This window comes from Rhinatrema bivittatum, chromosome 17, assembly GCF_901001135.1.
Source record: "Rhinatrema bivittatum chromosome 17, aRhiBiv1.1, whole genome shotgun sequence".
In the NCBI taxonomy this organism is placed as follows: domain Eukaryota; kingdom Metazoa; phylum Chordata; class Amphibia; order Gymnophiona; family Rhinatrematidae; genus Rhinatrema; species Rhinatrema bivittatum.
In genome coordinates this window covers 9230022-9253312 of record NC_042631.1, presented here as the reverse complement: position 1 = coordinate 9253312, position 23291 = coordinate 9230022, and the positions used below count along the sequence as shown (strand labels likewise).

Below are 23291 nucleotides of genomic sequence, written 5' to 3'. Positions count from 1 at the left end.
TTACACTAAACCCCCCTCGATGTGGCTACAGCACTACCAGGTAACCCTGAAAGCTTGCTCAGAGGGCTTTAGGGAGTGGGCTCTGGAACTATCACACCAGCAGTCTGAATTAGGGCATTCAATGTAATGAATGAGACCAGTAGTACTGCCCGATTCCTCTTACCAGGAATAACTGGACAGACTGGATAGCCCAACTGGTTTTTATTTACTGGCACCTATTTAAAGGGATGCATACACACCCCATGCACTCTAAAGCATTCCTACCTAAGCTCTTCCACTTTTTATTGCATGCAGTCTGCACTGAAAGTCGTACATCTTGTACAGTCATTCAGGAAGAGGTGTAAGGCTGTCTTCTGTACCACATCTGATCAAATCCTTCCTGCTTTTTATCATTTTGAGGTGGAGGGATGGAAGAGGGCAGTTTTCCCAGGTGTGTATTTAAGCAGATCCAATAATCTAGCACCTGCTTTGCTTTTTGCCCTGCTGAATTCCTTTAACATGGATGTGGTTTGTGCTCCCAAGATTTTTTCAGGGTATGTGCAGTCATTTGTAAAAAAATGAATAAAGGCCTCCTTCTGTTTTAATGAATTATCAATTTTTGTTGCTGCTTAGGATCTGTACGTAAGCCTGAAATTAGTGCCCCCATGCATGCAAACTCTATTTCTTAGTAAATCTGTCAAAGGGAATCTATCTTGCTGGCACCATTCTCTCAGTCATGGGCATCCTATTAACCACTATCAGTTAGTCTGTCTTTTGATGGATAGTCTGACACCCCTGTATACATCCTCAGAACAACACGTGGGTCATCTTGGGTACCAGCTTCTCAATAATGTCCCTGTTAAGCTTACACGGACTGACTGCCAGCTAATACAGCTCAGCCCAGGAGTGACTGCTATGGTTACTGTCACCTCTAAGTCTATTGCTTTCCTGCTGCCAAATCCACATGCCAGGGACTGGGTGCCATGTGCTCTCTTGACTGCGTGGTTTGTCGAGCACCTGACAGTATCTTCATTGTATACAGAACTACACAAAAAATAATCACACGCTTATCTGGAAAAGTCTACAAGCTAAGGTGACCCGAACAGGGAGGTGAATTAAAGGATCAGGGGTGGGTAAAACTGAATTGGGGTTTCCAGGTTCATGGCTCTGTGCTCTTGACTAGTTCAACGCCACCACCACCACCACACTGTCACATGCAGTCACCTGAGATGGTCGTGGATTAATGGGGAAGAGGCAAGAAGTAGGAGCACAGAAACTTTCTCCTCTCTCATACACATACTCCCACACACCTGCTCATTCTCTCACTCACACACACAGGGGCAGATTTTCAAAGGGGCAGGCGTAACTTTTGAAATAAAGGTGGTGGGGGGGGGGGGAATTAGTTAGGGCCGGGGGGGCGGGTTAGTTAGGGGAAGGAAAGGGAAGGTGGGGGACGCCGGAAAGAAAGTTCCCTCCGAGGCAGGCTGCGCGGCTCGGCGCGCGCAAGGCTGCCGATTTTGCGCAGCCTTGCACGCGCGCGCCGACCCCGGATTTTAAAAGATACGCACGGCTACGCGCGTATCTTTTAAAATCCGGCGTACTTTTCAAAAATCTGCCCCACAGCCTCTCACTCACAAACGCTCACTCATGCTGGGCATTTTTCTTCATCTGCTGGTGAGATGGGCTCTGCTGGTGGCCAGGGCTCTCACCGACAGTTTTGCTGCCTCGTTCCCCAAGCACTCCAGGCAACCACCTAGTTCACCTAATAGAAGAACTAGCCCTGCTGATATCTGCAGCTAATCTGTATTAAATGAGAAATATCAGAAACGTAAGTGAGGCAGGAACCAGGCTCCCAGCTGCTGTTACGTGGCCAGATGGCTGGCTGAGACCTTTATCTAGGGTGATATTACTTTGGCAGTACATGCACAATTGTCGTGCCAATAAAGTTATCTGAATCTGTGATGTCATTCTCAGACGATTTAAACCTGCAGCCCTAGATAACAGAAGTGAAAAATGTTTCTATGTGACATTAATCTGCTTGTGAGCCCTAAAACACAGGTGTCCTGAGTGGGGATGGATAGATGATCCGAACCAAGATCAGCCCGCAAAGGGAAGGCTTATCTTGGTGCAGTAACAATCTGTGAACAGGAATGTGGCCTCATCACTATAGTAAACTGAATCCCAGTCGGGATATTTTGTTTTTATTCTGACCACGACACCTCCAGCTTTGCAGTCACTGTAATTACAAGTGCTATGCTAACTTGTAAAAGTGTTTAAGTAGCACTAATGGATCTTTCTGCCTGTTTCAGAAAATCTCTGAAGCCTTGCAGAAGGAAAATTAAGCTGTGTGCTCACTGTCAGATGCACTAAGTTGTTCCAGTAGATAAATAAATAGTATCACCTACAACATCTTTCTGTATGGAAGAAAATTTAAAGAGAAGTATCTAGAAATCTGATGTAGTTTGGTCTTAAAATGAACTAGCCTTCATTGATGTTCCCTGAAGTTTTACTTTTTCATCTCTGTATTTTCCCCAAATACTAAGATTTTATTTTTCTTTTTTTCCATGCAGCTACTGGACTCATTCTCCACCGACCAGGATTCGGCCTGTAAATTTGGGCTTTTCTTTAGAGATGGCAGGAAGAAGGTGGACTATATCCTCGCTTACCATTTCAAGAAGGCGTCGGGCAACCGGATTCCGAGCCGACGCGTTTATCAGAACGATGCTGTGGCTGGGGCTCGGAACAACAAGGAGGACCACCAGCTGCCTGGCAAGGGGGGGGACTCTGAAGCAGGTGAACCGGAGCCCCAGATGGATTACTACGAGGATGACAAGAGGTTCCGAAGAGAGGAGTATGAAGGCAACCTGATTGAAGCTGGTCTTGAACTGGAGAAGGACGAGGATGTAATTACATTTTTTTTTTCAATGCTTTTAATATGCTACTGCAAACTTTGCTTTTGTGGTATTTTTCCAGCTGCTATTATGGCGCAAAGCATAGAAAAGGTTATGCAATGGTATTTAATTGCAGTTTGTAAGCAGCAGAGGCTTTGACTGTTAGATCCACATAGCTACTTACTTTGACCAAAGAAATAAAACCCACGTCTAAGAAAAGACCAAGAGAGAATAAAAATATGCATCTTTTTAAATCCCTTCTGATCAGCGAATAGGAGGCAGAGTCTGACTGCTCAGCATGAGTGGAGCTGGAAAATACTCTGTCAGCTGCCTTTCTATGGCAGAATTGCATTTTTATTATAGCACAATACAAAACAAGCCCAGAGTACAGAGAGAACCTGAGCCCAGGGGAAAATGTTTCCAGTTAGCCTGGCATGCAGCAGTAAGTCAGATAGCCCGTGGCTTTGACCAGGAGTAGACAACTCCATTCCTCTAGTACCGCAAGCCTCCATGACATGCAAACAGATCTCATGCTTATTTCTTGTAGGGTTATCCTGAAAACCCAACCGGTTTGTGGCGTTCGAGGACCTGAGTTGCCTAACCCTAGCTCAAAGACCCGTCAATTGGCTGCCTTCACTGTACAGTCTCCCCCCTCCCCTCCCCCTCAAGAAATCAAACTCTGTCTTCTGATATCGTCATCTTTTCTCTCATCTGATTACCTGCCTTCCTGGTTCGGATAAAATCTGGATCCCTCATCTGAATGTGGAGGAGCTTTCAGATGTTGGTTATACTCGGACATGCTGGACATGAGCATGCATTAATTCTAGGTATTCCGGGCCCAGTCTGAATCTCTGGGATGGCAGCTAGGAAATGCGAAATAGAATGACCTGCCTTAGAAGCAGGATTTCAACCCTGGTCTCATGATCCTGATTCCCAGTCCATGTTTTGGATTTTGATTGTAGATTTAACTTCTCACCTTTCCGGGTGAGTTACAATTTAACTACAGTAGGTAGGTCCCTGCCCCAGAGGTCTTACAATCTGAGTTGGTGCCTGAGGGATTGGAGAGGAAAGGGACTTGTTCAAGGTCACAAGGACATCCTTGGAAGAAGCGGGATTTGAGCTCTGACTTCTCTGACTCTCAGCCCGCTGCTCTAACCACTAGACCAGTTGTTGCTCCAGCTGTAGGTTTTTGTAGTGTAATTCTATTTTAGAGTTAGCCTGTCTGCATCAGCAGGTAAATAAAAGCTTGCCCTACAGTAGATGATTTTTCAAACTTTTATATCCTCAGAATCCTGCAGAAATCATAAATTACGAGCTCAAAATCTGGAACCCCCAAAATGGAATTTGCCAGTATACCAGTTAAATTCATGCAAATGTTTTGCCCCTTATTTTAGTATCCTCTTCTGCAGTAAAATTACCCTCTTCCCTATACTGCAGCAATATTACTCTGTTCTCCTCTACAGTAATATTACTTTCCTTGCACTGCATTAATATTACTTCTCCCTTTAGAGTACTATTACTCCCTTCCTGTTCACCTTGCACTAATATTATTACCCCAGTGCACCAGTAATATTACTTCATCCTTCTGTGGCCTGTCTTTCCGTAACTGTGATTTATGTGGCTCATTTAAAAGGTGATTTGAAAGTACATTCTTTTATTTTTTTTGCCAGCATTTTAAAATAACCTGTAGCGTTACTGGCCACGTAACTTAAATTGATTTATATAAGCCACAAAAGTCCTTCTAGCCCAGTCTCCAAAAGTGGCCAGCAGTGAGGCCTTAGAGAAGGGAGAGTTGTCCATCGGTTGTCACCCTCTTGCAGTCCTTAGCAGGCATGGTGTCCAGAGTGTGGGGTGATGCCTCTGACCCTGCTGTTTAATAGCCTCTGAGTACTCTCACCTCCGTAAACTTATCTTGTCTCCTTTTGATCCTAGTTTTGCTATTTAACTCCCCAAGATCGTCCTGCATTTGAAGGTCTTAGAGTTTTGCTTTGATTGACTGGCTGACATCTCTTAAGGGGCGACGACCCCAGTTTCTGGATGATTTGTGCATGGAATGCTTCTCTGGTCTGCCTGATTCCTCTGGGTGCTTGGTCCAAAGGGTTTCATTGATATATTTAACTGGTGGCTCTTACGGCTTTTGCCAAAAGAGAGGAACTAAAACAGCAGAGAATATTTAACCCGGACATTCACTTCAGGACGCATAGTGAGATTTGGACAGCTATCTGACTATTGCTTTATTGAAGGCAGGCCGGTTGAAAGAAATCTCAATATTTCTCATTTATTTAAATATAATCTCATATAAACAGCACCAGAAATGATGTACAACAAATGATCTACTACATTAACAATATGAAATATATATATTTAATTTTATTATACAAAACTTCTTATGTAAATTGCAACTTCTTCCGTGTATTGTGAAGTACAATATTGTTCCACTTCAAGTGACTAGGACACTAGATTTTATCCGTCTCGTTTGGACAGGGTGTTTCAGGACTTTTTCTATTGGAACATTTTCATCAAAGGTCTGAAGCCTCAATGGAGGACAACATTAGTTTATAAAAGTATCTCTTGTTTGAAGATAATTCTGGAAATATTGTCTATGAATTAATTAATGCCCACTGAAGAAAATGTGATTCCTGTTGCTCTAGATGTCTTATTTTGATGGAAACGTTTCTTGTTTTTAATGTGTTTGCATGATGGTATGGATGTGAGTGTATGTGATTTTTAATAATAAGGGACCCATGCAGTACTATTATAGCACTGAAGTCCAATGGATATGGGTGTTTGTTTATATTAGGTGGCCAACAAGGCTATTTTTTTTTATATAATAGGTAAAAGTTTTGTAGAGATTTTTTGAGATAGTGTATTGCACTTTACATAAGAAGTTTTGCATAATAAAATTGAAAACATATTTTATGTTAATAGGATAGATCTTTTTTTTTAATATTATTGTTGGTGCTGTTTATATACGTTGTTGACTTATATTTAACCCATTTTTTTGTTGTTCTTGGTGTAATTATAGTCTCATAAATTTGAGATCCCTCTTCCAAGATCTGGAGGTTATGTGCAGGATGGGAAAGGGATTTCAGTGGAGAGAGTCCTTTTCCAGTGATGTGGATTGAGTGTTAGTTCTGGGATGAAATTATGTCCTTTGGTTAAAGGTTAAGAGGTCAATATTTAAATGGCTTGACTGGCTAGGTTCTGGACGTAGCTTGGACAAACCATGGGTTTTGAAATTCCTGCCAGTTTCATCACCCCTGACTTATCCAGCTGGCTACAAATGTAGTGCGATAAGCCTGGGGGCAGTCTGGAGCTGTGCCAGGGTGAAACATCCAGATAATGCCAATATTCCATCTCAATTAGCTGCCTAACTCTAGGACTGGTTGAGAGTAATTCTCAGGTTAGCAGGATAAACTTTTCTCGCTAACCTTTAGATGGCCATGTCATTCAGTAGTCACCTGTGCCACTGAATATCCGGTGCAAGTTTACCCAGCGATTCCTCAGGGCTGGATAGTGAGCTCTAAAGCTCTATCTATTTTTAAATCTTTTCACCTGCAGGCTGCACATGCAGAAAATAAAATGGTTGAATTAGCGCAGGTTTGAAACTCATGCGGAGTAGCACTAGTCATCAAGGCCTTAGACTTAACTGCTGACCATTCAGGCATCTCACTGTTACTGCTTCTCATTTCTCTTGTGCTACTGAATTACACGATGCTGAAGAGATGCTCTGCAGGGCAGAATTCATAAGTCATTCACTTTAAAAAATTTTTTAAAAAGCCTAGATTCACATCCCAGGGCTTTGGACTAGTAAAAGAAGCCTGGGAATGCCAGATTTGGGCTTTTGAAAACTACACTCAATGGGGAGACGGGAGTTAGTGATTGTACAGGAGAGAGACGCACAGGTTTCCATCACCCAAGAAGCCGCCATGGGGAGAGGAGATAAAACACAAAAATAGCAGAAGAGTCAGCCTCAGTCACCATCCTCTTCCTCCATACATTTCTAAACCTGGCTAATTCTTTTTTGGCTTTTAATTGTCCAACTTAAAGTACATTTTAGAAAATTCTCACAGCATATTTATTTATTTATTTTGCCTTATGCATGTAGTGCTCCAGGTGAGTTACAATTAAAGATAATATACATCCCATAAGAAAAAACCACCAAATACATATATACAGTAAACACAACTCAAACAACATCAGCACCAAGCAAACCTAATTAAAACAAACATCTCATGATCCATCCCCTCACATAGACATCTTCCCAACCCGCAATGCAATAACCCTTCCCAAATTATCTGTTTCTCATTCCCCTTCCATTCCTTACCCAACTGCTTTCCTAAAAATGTCCTAAAACAAGACCCCTACCCTACATCCCACCCCAGCCAACTCTACAAATTTCTATCCCACCCCTGCCCTCCAAACTTAACCCAATCTACGATTCTCCCCTCCTCCCCTCCAGTATATTATACCTTCTAATGAACCTCCAGCAGCAAAACTCCTCACCTTAGCCATATATAACAGCGTCATATCTGAGCCTTCCAACTCCAAATAACTACAGCTGCTCAAGCCTTTAATCACTGTAAGGGCAGCCTTGATTAACCTTCTGAACAATAATTAATGCAAGGGTTGGCCGTGCTTCTGCTGGAAGAGGATTCCACAGCCGTGACACGCAAGATCTGAATGACCATTGCCGCTTAAGAGCCAGGCAGATCTCCTTCCATGGTGGTTCCATTAAGGAGGCTCCAGCCTAGGATCCACCATTTCAGTTCATCTTGCAAACACGCGATGCCCTCAGCTCCTAACACGGATCTGTGGAAGCACTCAGAACTGCTTTTCTTTTTCTAACGTTGGCCTTGAGCTGCTTCTTACCCTGCTGCCAGCAGGGTCTGGCTGATTTATTGATCTGTGAATGGCTCCCCTGAGTTCGGATGCTCCTCATTGAAAGTAAAAGAATATTTATTTACTGGATGGTAATTGTAGTCTGCAGGTGGGCTAAAAAGTGGATTATAATCCCAGCCAAAGAATTCCATTTGCCATCACCCTCAGCAGTCGTGTTTTACCTCTTTCTTTTTGCATAGTCAAGTTGTGCTACTAAATGTCTTGTTTGTTTTTTGGGGGGGTTTTGGCGTGGTTTTGGTGGTTTCATTCCACTTTTTCTGGCTTCCAGCTTTATCAGAACGAGCTTCTGTTGGGTTTTGGTGCTATGATCCTTCATGTGCAGCTCCTCTCTTTTTAACTCTTCCCCCCACTCCTTCTGTCCATGCCAACCATCGCAGCTACAGTCCTTAGCTAGAGGCCACGGATCCCTCTGGAACTAGGGATGCCTGCAGCCTGGGTCTGGCCACTAGGTACCGCCATTGTGCGATGACTAAGACTCTCTCCCCTCCCGTGTGGAATTTTTTTTTTTTTTTTGGGTGAGGGCTGTGCAGAAGAAGGGATCAGGAATGAAAACCCAGATCTCCAGCACCTCAATGTGCAATCCTGTCACCTGACTGATGGCTGCCTTCTCCTTTAAATAGTCAGTGATTTAAGGGCACTGCAGCTGCACATCACAAGGGAGTCAGGACCTGCAGTTTCACAAGTCTAATCTGCAGTACAGCACCTTGGCCTTCACTGCAGTAGTAACAGAACATGGCAGCAGATAAAGCCCAGTCCAGTCTGCCCAGTCACATCTCCTGCTCCCTTACTCTTCCTCAGAGAATCCTCTGGGCATGCCCCATGCTTGTCTGTCTCCACCACCTCCACGGGGACGGCCGTTCCCTGCATCCACCACCCTCTCTGTAAAGAAACATTTCCTTACATTACGCCTAAGTCTACCCACTTTCACCCTCATCTTACCCCACCACATTTTGTAGTTTGTCAGACTTTTCCATGCAGGGTTTTACTTTGACAAAACTGTTTCGGACACCTGCATAGAGGGAAGGCTCAGAGCACGCCTGTCTACCGTACACGACTTAAATGGTTTTTACATACGCTGCGCTGGGGTTGGGCTCTGATTTATGTCCCTGCAGTAACGCGTTTCCAAAAAGCAGGTGCAGAGTCCTGCAGGTTTTTAAAAAATATGATTGTACATGAGCACCGCTATCGCCTTCCGTAGGGCACGAGATTTTGGAAACCGCATCCACTTTCAGCCGGGCCTTTATTTTCATACTTTCAAGCAGCCTTGTAATGGCAGGCAGTTTGGCTTCAAATATCACCGCGGACATGAAATTCCTGCCCCCAACCCAACCGTGCTCGCCTACGTGGAGTTGCCTTCCCGTGATGACATCGGCAGCCCTGTTCCACCTGGGGCCGGGATAAAAGACAAGCAAACCTGTTCGAAATACAAATCAGGGAGGCTGACGTTGTAAGACCCACGCGGCTTGAAAAGCTCCGCTCCTCTGCGGTCTGCAATCGCAGGGCTCACGCACGGAACAATCTCAGCAGAAAAATCAAAGAACGTGAGGGGCACGTGGCCTTTGAAAGGAGAATTTTCTAAATGAGTCGATCTGCATTAAAACAGATTAACGGTTTGGTTGTTTCAAAATTGCTCCCCTCCCCACCCCATAGATATGTGCCCCGGTGCCAGCAAGCGGCAGGGGAGGAGCAGGAACGGGAAAGTGCAGGCGAGGATCTCATTTTGAAGTAGGTGCAATGTACGAGGATTTCATTTTGAAGTAGGTGCAAAGTGCGTGGGTACAAGACGTCCCCGCAGGCTCCCTCGGCCCCAAAATTTTTCAAAGGGAAGTTCCACGGGGAGTTTGTCCTTTGGAAAAGAGTTTATGGGTCTGTGGGTTCTGCCCCCTAAAATAAGAAGGGAAGTTTGTGCATCCAGGCCGACCTCCAAGGTCAACAAATTCTAAACGATGCCGGGCGCGCTACTGCCCCCTCCTCAAGGTGAACCCTAGAAGCCCAGCGTGGCGCCCTGACTGGGAGATACGTGCGCACCGAGCGGATTTTAAAAGGCGCCCAAGTACGTGCGTATCTCCCACTACGTGCACTATATATATATATATATATATATATATATATATATATCTATATAATATGTAATATATATATATTATATATATAATATATATATATATATATAATATATATATTATATATATATATATAATATATATATTATATATATATATATAAAATAAAAAAAGGAGTGGGGCCAGGGCGTTCCTGGACTTCTCAGTGAAATCAGCGCGTAAATACTCGAGCACACAGGCGCGCGCCGGGGTCCCCGCTGCGTAACTCTTACTTCCGTTATGGATGGCCTGTAAGTCATAAAACAAAAAAGACCTCTGGGCTGGTCAGCGGGGGTTTTAAGGGTCTGGGTTAATGGGGGGGAGAGAGGCTATTAAACCTAGGGGGTTCGGATGTCCTATCCCTTACCTGGGCGAACTCGGAATGAACTAGGAAAACTGGTAATGGCGTTGGCGTGCGAGTCTACTGAAATCCTCCCACTTACGCGGTAGAAGCAGAATTTGCGCACATAGGTGCGTGCCCACGTAAAAACTTGCATGCACATTTGCTCGCGTTCAGCCTATTTTATTCCATGCTCTCATTTTACATACATACACTGTACAATGGCCGTGTCCCTGGGCACACATTTGCGTGCCAATGCACGCAAATGTGCACCTGCGCGGCTGTTTCAAAGTTGCTGCCTTTATTCTTTTGATTTTTTTGATAACAGCTTTGGAGTACACGACACAGCACAGTGTGAGGTCTGCATCCCCCATCCCAGAGATCTCACACGGCAGCTCTGGCGCGTTCCTCCGCTTCGTGCAGTGAGTGGCGGAATCAGGGAGCGGATCGGGATCCTGCGGCCCTGCAGCCCTGCGCTTTACCTGGGTGGCTGCGGGCCATAAGGGAGGCTGCATGGGTGGACCCGAGCCTCCGGCTGCTCTTGAGAGGATGGGAGTACAAGATGCAATGGCTCAGCCTGTTCCTTCACCTGCTGCGACCTGCTCTCTTTATGCTGCATATAGTCAGGTTCAAGAGGGATGAACACACACAGAGCACCACCGCCATCACTGCTTTTTTTTTTGTCATAGGTTAAGTAAGGAAAAATCCTAGCAGTCTGCATGAATTCCCTAGGAAAGAGTTTATTCTCACTAACAATGTACTTTCCTCCTAGTCCGGAGCTTTCTTCTGAGCACATGAGACCCAGTTGCCCTCTCATCCCCCTCCCCCATCCACTGAGCCTATCAGAGAGCACCGGAGAAAGCAAACATCTTTGATGGATTCAGCCAGCTGGCTGAATCCTGTTAGAAGGAGGCAGGAGTTGTTCTGGCATAGAGCAAGGCTGGAACTAGAGAGAAAAGAATGTCATCATCTGAAAAGTTAGGCTGCACTTTTTTTTTTTTTTTTACATGTAGCACTATATTTTAGTGCTATAGACCCACAGAGGTATTTCAGCACGGCTGCTGTTTGGAGCAAATATGGGACATGACCTGCCCCTTTTATTTACAAGGAAAGTTAAAGTGTAGCAAACGTTTTCTTCTCACCATCTGCGCCAGAAAATAAGACACGGAGAGGACAGCTGCGAAGTGTAATCTTTCCTCTACGTTTTTCTAATGAGCAAATGTATCATGGAGTTAACGAACCAAATCCTGCTACAGATATTTTATAATGAGGGACCTTTGTTTTTAGTTTTTATTTTATTTTTCCTGGGAATTTCAATGTTTCAACAACAATAAAGTGGAAAATTGACTTGTCCACTGATTTTTCTCTTGTTTGTTATAACAAAGTCATTTTATCCATTGATATTTTTTTTTTATCAAATTAAAATTCCCAGGATAAATAAAATGAAACAAAAGTCCCTATGAATAATATTATGTTGCACATTTTTTGTTTGCTAGAGGTTAACATAAGGGAAAGTTCTTTCATTTTGTGTCCAGTCTTCTGGTACTGCAATAACAAGGCAAATATTAATATCATGCATCTGAATGTGAAACATGGTAGGGGAAGGTCTCGCATTTCTCTCAATTGCTCCAGCTATTTCTGATGATGTCATCATAGAAATGAGCAAACCTCAAGCTAAAACTTTGCTTCTGCTGCGCCAGAAGCCGCATGATCATTTCATGATGCCTTCTTCCCTTCTTTGGTGCAGAATTGTGCATATGATTATTATGATTATACTAACCAATGGCAGGGCAATTTTCAAAATGCTTGATGACATCACCATGTGCTTTGATCTCCCTGCGCTTTCAGCTGAACTGGTTTGAGTCCCTATAAGAAGGGGAAAGATTCTAAGTACAGGGGGTGTCAGAAGCACATGAAAAGCATGAGCTGGGGTTATGCGGCCCACTACTAACTGTTGAAACATTATTGGGGTACACACTCACAAAGAGGGACAGACAGGCACACCGATCTGAGGATTTTGTAAGGCCTATAGGAAACCTGGGTTTGGAAGTGGTGACTTCTCAGGGTAGAGCTCAGAGACAGTAAGAAAACCTCAAGGTCTCAACTGGAAGGTTGTTATGAAGGATGTCCCATAAATAAATGTGCTTCTTCATTCAGCATGGAAGCTGCCCTTACTTTTCATTCATGATGCCACGCACCCTGCTCAGTTGACCCAAGCCATTCTTGTCATCCAAGGAATGTTTCAAGGAAGCGAGCGAGAGTAACAGAACGCCACGCCAGGGTTGGTTATTCTTATCGCCTATAGACCAGACTAATTGCTGAAGCACTTCTCAGTGGCTTCTAAGAATTGGAATGAGGGCCCTGAGAAGATCTGAGTCCCTTTGTAAGTCTAACCTGGTTGCTGATTGCATCGCTGGCCTAAGGTGGATCAGTTCTTCCTTGCGCCTATGTAACAGTGTTGGTCAATAGAACAGATCTAAAACTACTTTTCTTTCATTTCAGACAAAATTACATGGAGTTGGTTTTGTAAAAATCCATGCTCCGTGGAACGTCCTGTGTAGAGAAGCAGAATTTTTGAAACTCAAGATGCCTACTAAAAAGGTAAATAGTAAACTGTAGGGCACATCTGGTCAGCCAGACATGCCAGATACACAGTGCAACCCTGCTATTTATTTGTTTCCATCAGGGTAGATTCCCGATGACGACCGGCCCGGGGATTCGCCACCCAGGCTGGCCCAGGAGATACCACGTGGTCTGCCGAGTGCGGCTCTGTCAAGGCCACGCTCAGCAGACCATGTGACTAGAGTGACCGGCCCACCAGGGGATGCCCGATCCGCCCCTGGTTTCCATTTCATATTCCATTTTTTCCTCGGGAAGGCCCAAGCTATAATAATGTTATGGTGTTCATCACAGTAATCAAATTTAGCTTTTCAATGCAAACTGAGGTTCAGCATAGCTTAGGGATGTGCATTCCTCTTTATAGGATTGTGAGCCCTCTGGGGATAGAGAAATATCTGAATGAAAGCTGCATTGAAGTACCTGAAAGGTGAAATATAAATCAAATAAATAAATACAAGGAAGACACGGACAATATTTGTGATACCATTTAGTCTCGTTTTCCATCCAAAATGACAAAATAAACAAAGGAAATATAATTTACGACATTTATGTTTAGGCCTGTGCTATTCCCAGATTTAATAAAGTAGGCACATTGCCATAAAATGTAGAGAAATATTGCACTGTGTACAAATATAGCACATATACACAGGAAAAGAAAAAGAAATAAACAACATGAAATCCCACCCCTAATGTAGCCATGGAGTTAACTTTTATGATAACCATGGAGTGGAGGAGTAGCCTAGTGGTTAGAGCAGTGAGCTATGAACCAGGTGAGCAGGGTTCAGATCTCAGGCACAAACACAGATTGTGAACCCTTTGCTGATAGGGAAATATCTACAGTACCTGCATATAATCTACTTTGAAGTGCTGAAAAAGCAGAATATAAATCTAAATAAAAAAATAGTAGTCAGGTTTTTAACACCTCTGTAGGGCTTCTCGATGTGACTCATTTGTGATGTTGCTTTTGCAGATTGGGTTGTCGATCTTTTGTTAATATAAATTTTAAATTTGACACATTTGAATATAGAATTTGAACAAAATTACATTGACTTATCTAGGAAGATACTGCTACCATATTGTGCAATATATTTATTTTTTTTCATTTATTTACACATCGCTTTTATCCCGAACCATCCACTAAAAGTGGTTCAAGGCGGTTAACAATTGTTTTATAACAAAATCATAAAATTCAATAAACCATAAGAATAAAAAAATCATGATAAAACATACATAATTAAAAATTACAGAAAAGCTTCAGTAAAATATCATGCCTTAACTTTTTTCCTAAATACCTTAATATCTGTCTTTCTGTGTATCTCCGGGCCAATGTAGGAAAATGCTACATCTCGGATGGATTATAGTCAAAAATTGCACAAGGAACAGAATAGTGAATAATAGTGAATCAGCTGATCGCAATCTCCTATTTGAACAATACTCTCATATTAGTCTACATGCAGTGCAATGATGCTTACCATAGACTAGCTGAAGAATAATAACTACCAACTTAAATTTCAAGTGCCAAGATATAGGGTAACCAATGTAATTTCCACAGTGTCAGACTGCTTGAGGCCAGCAATCAGTTTTCCTGCCATATTCTGGATCTACTGTATCGCTTTAAGATGACAATTTGGCAGTCCCACAACCAATGCATTGCAGTAGTCCAATTACTCAAAAATAAAATAGATTGCAAAACTGTTTGAAATAGCTTTGATGATAATGTATCTTTCAACTGAAAAAGGGACTTTAACTTATAAAAGGTAGAATGGACTTAGTGTTTAGGTAATTGCCAGGTTCTTGTGGCCTGGTTTGGCCTCTGTTGGAAACAGGATGCTGGGCTTGATGGACCCTTGGTCTGACCCAGCATGGCAATTTCTTATGTTCTTAAATACCTCAAATGTGGTTTAAAAGATAAGTGTGAGTCCACAATGACACCCAGGTTTCTTGCTTCAGAGACAAGTTGCAGATCATTACCTGCAAATCGAATACTTGTTGGTATGGCTCCCGAAGGAGAATTTCCAATGCATAGAATGGTTGTCTTATCAACATTTAAAACCAGCCAGTGTTTGTTTACAACCACTTACAGCTATCATGCATTCACTAAACTGAGACTAGAATCCAAACTAGGAATAAAAACTCAATATCATCAGCATATAATCAAATATAAAATATTCAGTTGTCTAAAAATCTTACACATTGGCTGCAAATAAATTTTATCTATACATCATTTTAGTATCATAGAAACATAGAAATGTGATGGCAGAAAAAGACCACATGGCCCATCTAATCTGCCCATCCATCCAATTAATTTAGCATTTTAATTCTCATCACTTACTTTGAGATTCCCTGTATTTATCCCATGCTTTCTTGAATTCATAAACTTTTTTTGTCTCTACCACCTTCACTGCAAGGCCATGCCATGCATCCACCACCCTCTTTGTAAAGAAAGAATTCCTAAGATTACTCCTGAGTCCTACCCCCTTTCAACTTCACTGCATGACCCCTCATTCTAGAGCCTCCTTTCCGTGCATGGAAACCTTTGAGATATTTGAATGTCTCTATCATATCTCCCCATCTTGCCTTTCCTTTAGGTTAAATGTGTTTAGATCTTTAAGTCTATCCCCATATGCTTTAGAAGGAAGACCACTGACCATTTTAGTAGCCTCCCGCTGGAGCGACTCCATCCTGTTTATATCCTTTTGAAGGTGAGGTCTCCAGAACTGTACACAGTATGGAAAGTGAGGTCTCACCAGGGACCTATACAGGGGAAATATCACCTCCCTTTTTCTGCTGACCAGTCCTCTCCCTATGCAGCCAAACAGCTTTCTATCTTTTACTGTCACTTTATTCATCTGTTTGGCCACCCTAAGATCATCAGATACAATTATTCCCAGATCCCACTCTTCCGTTGTGCTTAGAAGAATTTAACCTCTAATACTGTACCTTTCCCTTGGGGTTTTGCATCCGAAATGCATTACTCTGCATTTTTTAGTATTAAATCTTAGCTGTCAGACCTTAGACCATTCCTCAAGCTTCACTAGATCCCTCCTCATGTTTCCCACACCTTCCTGGCAATCTCCCCTTTTACAAATTTTGATGATATTGGCAAAAAGACAAAACTTTCCCAACAATCCTTCCATTATGTCGCTCATAAAAATATTGAAAAGAACAGGTCCAAGGACTGATCCCTGAGGCTCACTGCTAGTAAGAACCTCTCCTCAGAGAAAACCCCATTTACCACTGCCCTTTGTCAACTCCCACTCAGCCAGTTTCTAACCCAGTCACAGTCACTCTAGGATCCATACCAAGAGTGCACAATTTATTTATAAGTCTTCTGTGTGGAACTGTGTCAAAGGCCTTGCTGAAATCCAAGTACCCTATGTCTAGTGCTCTCCCTTGATCTCTCTGGACATCCAAACAAAGAAATTGATCAGATTTGACTGATAAAATTTACATCTGGTAAAGACATACTTCATTTAATCTTGCAATCTATTGTATTCCAAAAATTGCTCTATCCTCTGTTTTAGCAGTGATTCCATTAGTTTGATCACCACAGAGGTCGGACTAACCAGCCTGAGGTTCTCAGCCTCCTCCTTACTTCCCCTTTTATGAATAGGAACCACATCTGCCCTGTTCCAATCCTCTGGGATTATTCCAGACTCTAAGAAAGCATTGAAAAGGTCACCACGGAGCTGCCAGGATATCTCTAAGTACCCTCGGATGTATCCCATCCGGCCCCATTGCTTTACCTACTTTAAGTTTAGTTAGCTCCTCACGCACACACTGTTCTGAAAATCAACTGAGGTTTACCTCACTTCCAATCTTATTGTGTTCGTTTTATGTGGTCCTGCTCCAGGCAGCAATTTTGCTTTTGAGTCTCAAAGGTGAAGGGGAGGAACCATCATAAACTGAACCATTTTGAGATTTCTGCAGAGCAAGCTAGGAACTGTAAAATTGTGCTAGAACAAACATTTGGCCCCAAAAGTTGCATTCAGAAGACCTGTCAGAGGAATCTTTTGTTTGAAACATTCTTCTCACACTCTGCATTTCTCATGAAAGACCTTACTTCCACCCAATAGATCTTAAAACAGCGATGTAACGCTATCCTGTATATACGAAGCAGTCTTTATGAAAACTATTATTATTATTATTATTTTACCATCTCATGCTTTCCTGAAACCATTTGCACATAAGTCATAGGGAAAGTCCTAGCCAGGTCTACATTTATTTTTGGGGGGAGGGGGGGCAGGCATCAAGGAATATGTTGTAGCCCTATTTTGACATCAAGCTGGTGGGCACTTCCACTGCTGAGGCAAAATTTCCAGTAAAAGACTCAGTCCTTAAGTACTGCCATGCCAGCTGCGACCACAGAATGTGTGGCCCGGTTTGTGGTTCATTTCCACAGTCACAGGCACTGGAACCACTGGAAAAACACTAATTTTAAGAAAACAGACTTGAAGCAAATAGTAATCTGTACCTAAAAGAGAGGCATGCTTTGTCAGAATCCTGTCCCAAAAATCTAAGGACAATAGTTCATTGTTCTTTACCTGCTCTGATATTTGTTTGCTGCATTATTGTCTCAGACAATGAAAAAAAAGACATTTTTGTAGTATTAAGAAAATGTCAATCCATCCCTTTTTGGAAACATAGGTTTACATTCTATTAATATTTAAGTGACTGTTAATGACAGTATTAAAGATTTACAGGAAGCTTTCATAGAACAGTAGTCATCTGTTTAAAAATGGCTGGCACAAAACAAATTAAAAAAAACACTAAAACCTATTATTATGGGTTCATGTGTCATTTGACATTCTGTTTTATTTTTATGATGTCCCGGCAATACGTTTGCCAATCTTTTCTTTGGCTATGAATCTGGAGCATGGCTTTTGTCCCTCTTGTCCCAGAATGGCACCATCATCCTATGGATATCTACACTGTTGGCCGGTGTCTGGACTTAAATGTTCTTTAAGTTTGAAATTTGCCCGTTGGAATTGCAAACTGCACATGAGTATTAGGCATTTCTCCTAACGTTAAACAATGAGCTGAAAGCCACACCTAAATTAGTGCCTTAGCACGACTGAGCAATGGATTTTTTCAAAGAATAGCTATTGTGTGCTTACTTTCACATGATTATGTAAAGGTACTTTGATAACAATTTGATACCTGTTCAGCACAAACTCGAGTGTTTATCTCATCTTGTATACAAAGGGAATCAGTGTAACTGCACTTGAGACTAACCCCTAGATTAAGTACAATAATATAACGTTTTCTTCTTTTTATTATTTTTATACCCAGGTGTACCAGATGAATCAGGCCCGCGGTCTAATGCAAAAACTTAATTCTGTAATTCAAAAAATAACTGAGCCAATTCAACCCAAAGTGGCAGGGTCCAAGCTACAGACGGTGAAGCGTCTCTCCTACCCTTTCTCCAGGGAGAAGCAGCACCTGTAAGTGGAAACAGCTCTGACCATTTCATCTTAACGATATCATCTGAGGTTATTTTATTCTATTTATTTATTTATGTAGGTGTTTTATATACCGTCGTTCCAAAACAAGATCACAATGGTTTACAAAGTCAGCTTTAGAATTCACATAAGAACATAAGAAATTGCCATGCTGGGTCAGACCAAGGGTCCATCAAGCCCAGCATCCTGTTTCCAACAGAGGCCAAAACCAGGCCACAAGAACCTGGCAATTACCCAAACACTAAGAAGATCCCATGCTACTGATGCAATTAATAGCAGTGGCTATTCCCTAAGTAAACTTGATTAATAGCCATTAATGGACTTCTCCTCCAAGAGCTTATCCAAACTTTTTTTGAACCCAGCTACACTAACTGCACTAACCACATCCTCTGGCAACAAATTCCAGAGCTTTGTTGGCTTTCATATTCTAGGTCATCGCAATAGCAAAATCATATTCTCATTCATATTCATACATATTTTAGGTCAACACATCAGCAAATATATATAATCTACTACATATTCATACATATTCATACATTTTCTAGATTGGCACAACAGCAACTACAGATTCTGATTCTAATAACAATACAATTTTATGTTGTTTGGTCCTTATTGCTCGCTCTGCAAACATAGTTTCTGGTACTGACATTGCAGTTATCAGCATTTTGGGATTTTACATTAAGTCGTATGCCTTTCTAAAGAGCCATATTTTGGTCTCACGCTTGGAACTCTTTATTTTAGTTATTTGATGTAATGACTCTGGAAGACAGTTCCATAACTTGGGGCCCACTTTTGAGAACATTCGTTCTCTTATTTGCGTTTGGTGTGTGTTCTGAATAGATGGCACCTTTAGAAGTCCTTTGCTTTGTCATCTTAAGGTTCTTTGTGATGTGTAATGTTGAAGTGGCACTCCTAATATCATGGGTTATTACTATTGATGATGTTGAAAATTAGCATTAATACTTTATAGCGAATTCTGGATTGTATAGGAAGCCAGTACAGGGCTATCAACGAGGGGGTGATGTGGCCAAATTTCCTTGTCCCTAGTAAGAGTGTGGAAGAGGGATTTTGAAATAACTGTAGTAGTTTTAGAAGTCCTGAGGGTAGGCCTAGTAATTGGGAGTTGCAATAGTCTAAGTCTGAAAATATTAGAGTTTGTAAGACAGTGCGGAAGTCCTGTATTGTTAGTAGAGGTTTCAGGCAATGTAATATTCTCAGCTTGGAGTACCCTGTTTTGATTAATTTGCTTATGTGCTTTTTCATTGTGAAGTTCTTATCGATCTGTATTCCTAGGTCCCGTACCTGATCTGAGGGCGTAATGTTGATGACTCCTAAGTCTAGGGTTGGAGGTTTGATTATCATGTTATCTCTCCTTAACCACACAATTTCAGTTTTTTGGGGGTTTAGAGTTAGTTTCAGTTGAGCAAGTTTTTGTTATATTGCCTTCATGTGTGTTGACAGAGACGATGTAGTTTTTTTTCAAATGTTTTGTTGAAAGGGCTATAGAATTGTATGTCATCTGCATATAGGAAGAATTTGAATCCTAGATTTGCTAGTAGTGCGCACATAAGCAGCAAATAGATGTTGAATGGAGTAGCTGAGAGCTCTGATCCCTGGGGGACACCTGTATCGACAGGGAAGGTGTCAGAAATTTGATTGCCCAGTTTGACTTGGAATGTTCTATCTTTTAGTAAGGAGGAGAGCCATTTGAAACCGTGTCCTTGATTATTACTTTGGAGCTCTGTGTACAAAGTGGATCAGTGATAGTTTCAGCAGGGTTTTGGGAATATTAATTTCACCATGATATTCCAGGAGCCGACATTGCCCAGGGGTGCAGAGTGCATGAGGTCGATATTCAAGATGTCTAAGGGGTTAAGCATACAAAGAGTTTAGGAGCCTCACTTTGGGAGTTTGGCTTCCAAGTTAGTCCTTTTGGAAATTTGCTAGGGCCGAGTGCCTAGTTCACTTACGCCACACAAAATGGGTCTACCTGCATTGTATACAAGGGTGTTTCTATCACTATTGTCCTTGCCACTGGCTTCACTGGGAGCTGCCTCTCTTCAGCAAATGAGCGCCTGACTCCATTTATACAAAACACCCACCGACTCCAAATAGATCTGCCTCAACGTTGTCAGTACGCATGCCGGCTCATGAGACCCTGTGGGGAAAAGCAGGCAGTTCACAGGAGAAGGGCCCTGTTCAGTTAGGACCTATTCACATTAGATGTGAAGAATGCAGAACTGGAGCTCAATATTATAGGCTTCTAGGAGTTTAGGGGATTTTCATGAGTAATTTGCAAGGAAAAAGTTCATGGAAAAAAAACCCTTACTTTTTTGCCATAAACCTACAGAAGCATATTATAAATCAAGTCAGCATTATTTTTCACAAGAAAATTACCATGAATCTTAGTTTTCCCTTTTCCTCCTGGATGGTGGTGGGATTTTTGTTTTGACAAATACTTTATTGCCATACACTATTTTGCATCGTCAAACAGCAGCTCTCACAAAAGGATGCACCATGTGAAATGTTCATGAAGTGAGACGATTTATGTGTTTACTGTAGTGTCGCAACCAGATCAGGAAGTGCTGCTCTCTTAAAATGACAGAGAAAGAACTCTTAGCTTTGTGGTTTCATGTTGCGTCACTTCCCGTCCAAAATGACACAAAATACAACAAAATGTCTTTTCATTTCATTTCTGCCATTTTAGCTCATGCTAAATGGTTTAGGTTGGAATTCATTGGTCGTTTTTTTCTGTTTTCTAGCGACATGAGTTTCATTGTGTTTTTATGTCGTTTGAGAACAAATACGCACCCCAGCGTCACACGTAACCTGCTGCCCATCTCACGACGCAGAGACAAACAAGACTTTTTTTTCTTACCGTGGCTTTCCCAGTCAACAAACTTCAAATAAATATTGGAAATATGCAATTCCTATGTAATTAACGCCTCAGCTTGCCTCATTTTAAATGTATGCACAAGACTCTGCATAACTCGTATACTAGTGGCAGCTGAAGAATTCCGTTAGATTTTACTGAGATATGTCTGATAATAACAGCTGTACCTTCTCTGATAGTCTCCTGTTATTACTGAAAAACCTAACAATTCCATAAAATGTTTGATCATGCAAAGGCTTTCTTTCTTATTATTTGCAGGTTTGACTTGTCGAACAAAGATTCCTTTTTTGACAGCAAAACTAGAAGCACGGTAGTAAGTATTGCAGCTTAAAGGATGTCCCTCTAGGGATTCCCTCTGTTAATTACTCCCCTGTTAGCTTCAGTCAACACTCTTATTTTCTCCAGCTAGAAAGTATCTGGCTTCACCAAACCCAGCTAATTGTCCATGACAGAAATAATTTGAACAACAAAGTCAAAAGTGCTGAACTGTTTCCCTAGGGACAGTTCTAGCAGAAAACTGATAAATAGTGTTACTGTATTTCAGCAGTATGTCTTGTTTTGCTACCAAGGTAATTTAACTGATCAGATCAATCGATTTTTGTTGTTCACCCTTAAACTCAGTCTAGCAGCCGAGTAAAGCAAGTTTCTCTCTAATTAAGAGTTGAATTTTTGAAAGCCAAACTGAGAACACAAAGGAGAACAGGTTCTGCTCTGTCAGAAGGTCTGCCTGGGTTTGGAGAAGAGCAGCCCACCAGCCATGCATTTCATTACTGCCATACGTGCATGTAAAACCAACATAGGGAAGTACATTTGTAAAGCTGTAGTACAGAGGAAGCAAGAACGCAGACCAAAGAAACTTTTGGACCACTCTCCTGTACCTCTTGCAAACTGGGCAGCCTTTCCTCTTGCTCTCTTGCTCACTAGAGTTTGTGTACAGTGGAGCAAGAGAGAGGCACAGGGTGGCCTCCTGCAAGCCACTCAACAACATTTCCAAGGCTGGGTGACTTCCATTGCTCCTCCATTTTCGGTTTTTATTGTTCTTTATTTTTTCCTGGGAATTTATCAGGGTTTATTATGACAAGAACAGATAGAGGAGAAAATCAGTTGCAAAAAATGACTCGTTACTTTTCTGGGTAAATACCGGATGCCAGGCCCATAAAATACTATTAAGCAGATTCTCCCACCCACCCACTCAGCAGCGTCCCCATCTCTCCCCCCATCCCCGGTCTATCATGTCCCTCTCCCACTCCCCTGTGCTGCAACAGCATTCATCCTTAGTGGAGGTGGCTCCAGACCTCTCCTGGCTCCTGCGCTCTGCAGCACAGCAACTCCACTTCTGCTTTTGCCCAGGCCCAGGGAGTGCTTATGGCGCTCAGGGCCTGCTTCAAATGCATTCGTGGCACCAGACCGCAGGTACTTTTGGATGCTGAGCAGAACAGGGGCTGGGACTTGAAACCCAGCATGCGCTTGGACCCACTCATCTGCAGCTCGGGAGCAGCTTTTTAATCAGCCTAAAATGAGGGGGAACATCCGTTTAAATCGATGGTCACTTTTGGGAAAAATCTGGGAATTTATAGGTAAAAATTGGTTTAAACTGAAAATGACCAATCATAGTCACAACCAATGTTACCTCAAATGTTTTTGAGAGACTGCACGCACAAAAAATGTTTTATATGCAACTTTTTATAAGCCAAGTTCAAACATGTGCACTATGAGCCAGTATAATGTAAATAATATTGGGATTTCTTGTGCGCAGGGTTCCTGACTTCTGTGCACACGCGCACAGCTTAGAGGGAACAGTGGTCATAACTTACAATCTGTGAAGCTTAGAGGTCTCCTACTATTCCAGTCTATAAAAGCACTGCATTTGGGGATAAATGGTGACCGCTTTCTAGCGTATGGAGCCTCCGTAAGAATGCTGATGACCGTGGCCCTTTCAGGATGTGTTGTGCAGTCTGGGTGGGGTTGGGACCTAGGAACATACGTCTTGATTTGGAAATGCATGCCGCAAACAGCCGGTGCAATCGTGCGCATCTAGTTTTACTGGGACAATTCTCAACGTGGACTCCTGCATGCAGGTCCGCCTTGAGAATGGGTGGAGCA

At 42.3% G+C, this 23291-nt stretch overlaps 1 protein-coding gene across 5 annotated transcripts in view; it reads left to right on the top strand.

Moving 5' to 3' along the window:
* ANO1 (anoctamin 1) overlaps nucleotides 1-23291 on the top strand; it is a 94143-nt gene that overhangs the window by 8455 nt on the left and 62397 nt on the right. For all 5 annotated transcript variants that reach the window (XM_029582441.1, XM_029582439.1, XM_029582444.1 and 2 more), the window contains exons 2-5: nucleotides 2550-2882; nucleotides 12717-12815; nucleotides 18126-18277; nucleotides 21447-21501. In XM_029582441.1, the coding sequence (XP_029438301.1) occupies nucleotides 2550-2882; nucleotides 12717-12815; nucleotides 18126-18277; nucleotides 21447-21501 (639 nt within the window). The remainder of the gene's footprint in view (nucleotides 1-2549; nucleotides 2883-12716; nucleotides 12816-18125; nucleotides 18278-21446; nucleotides 21502-23291) is intronic.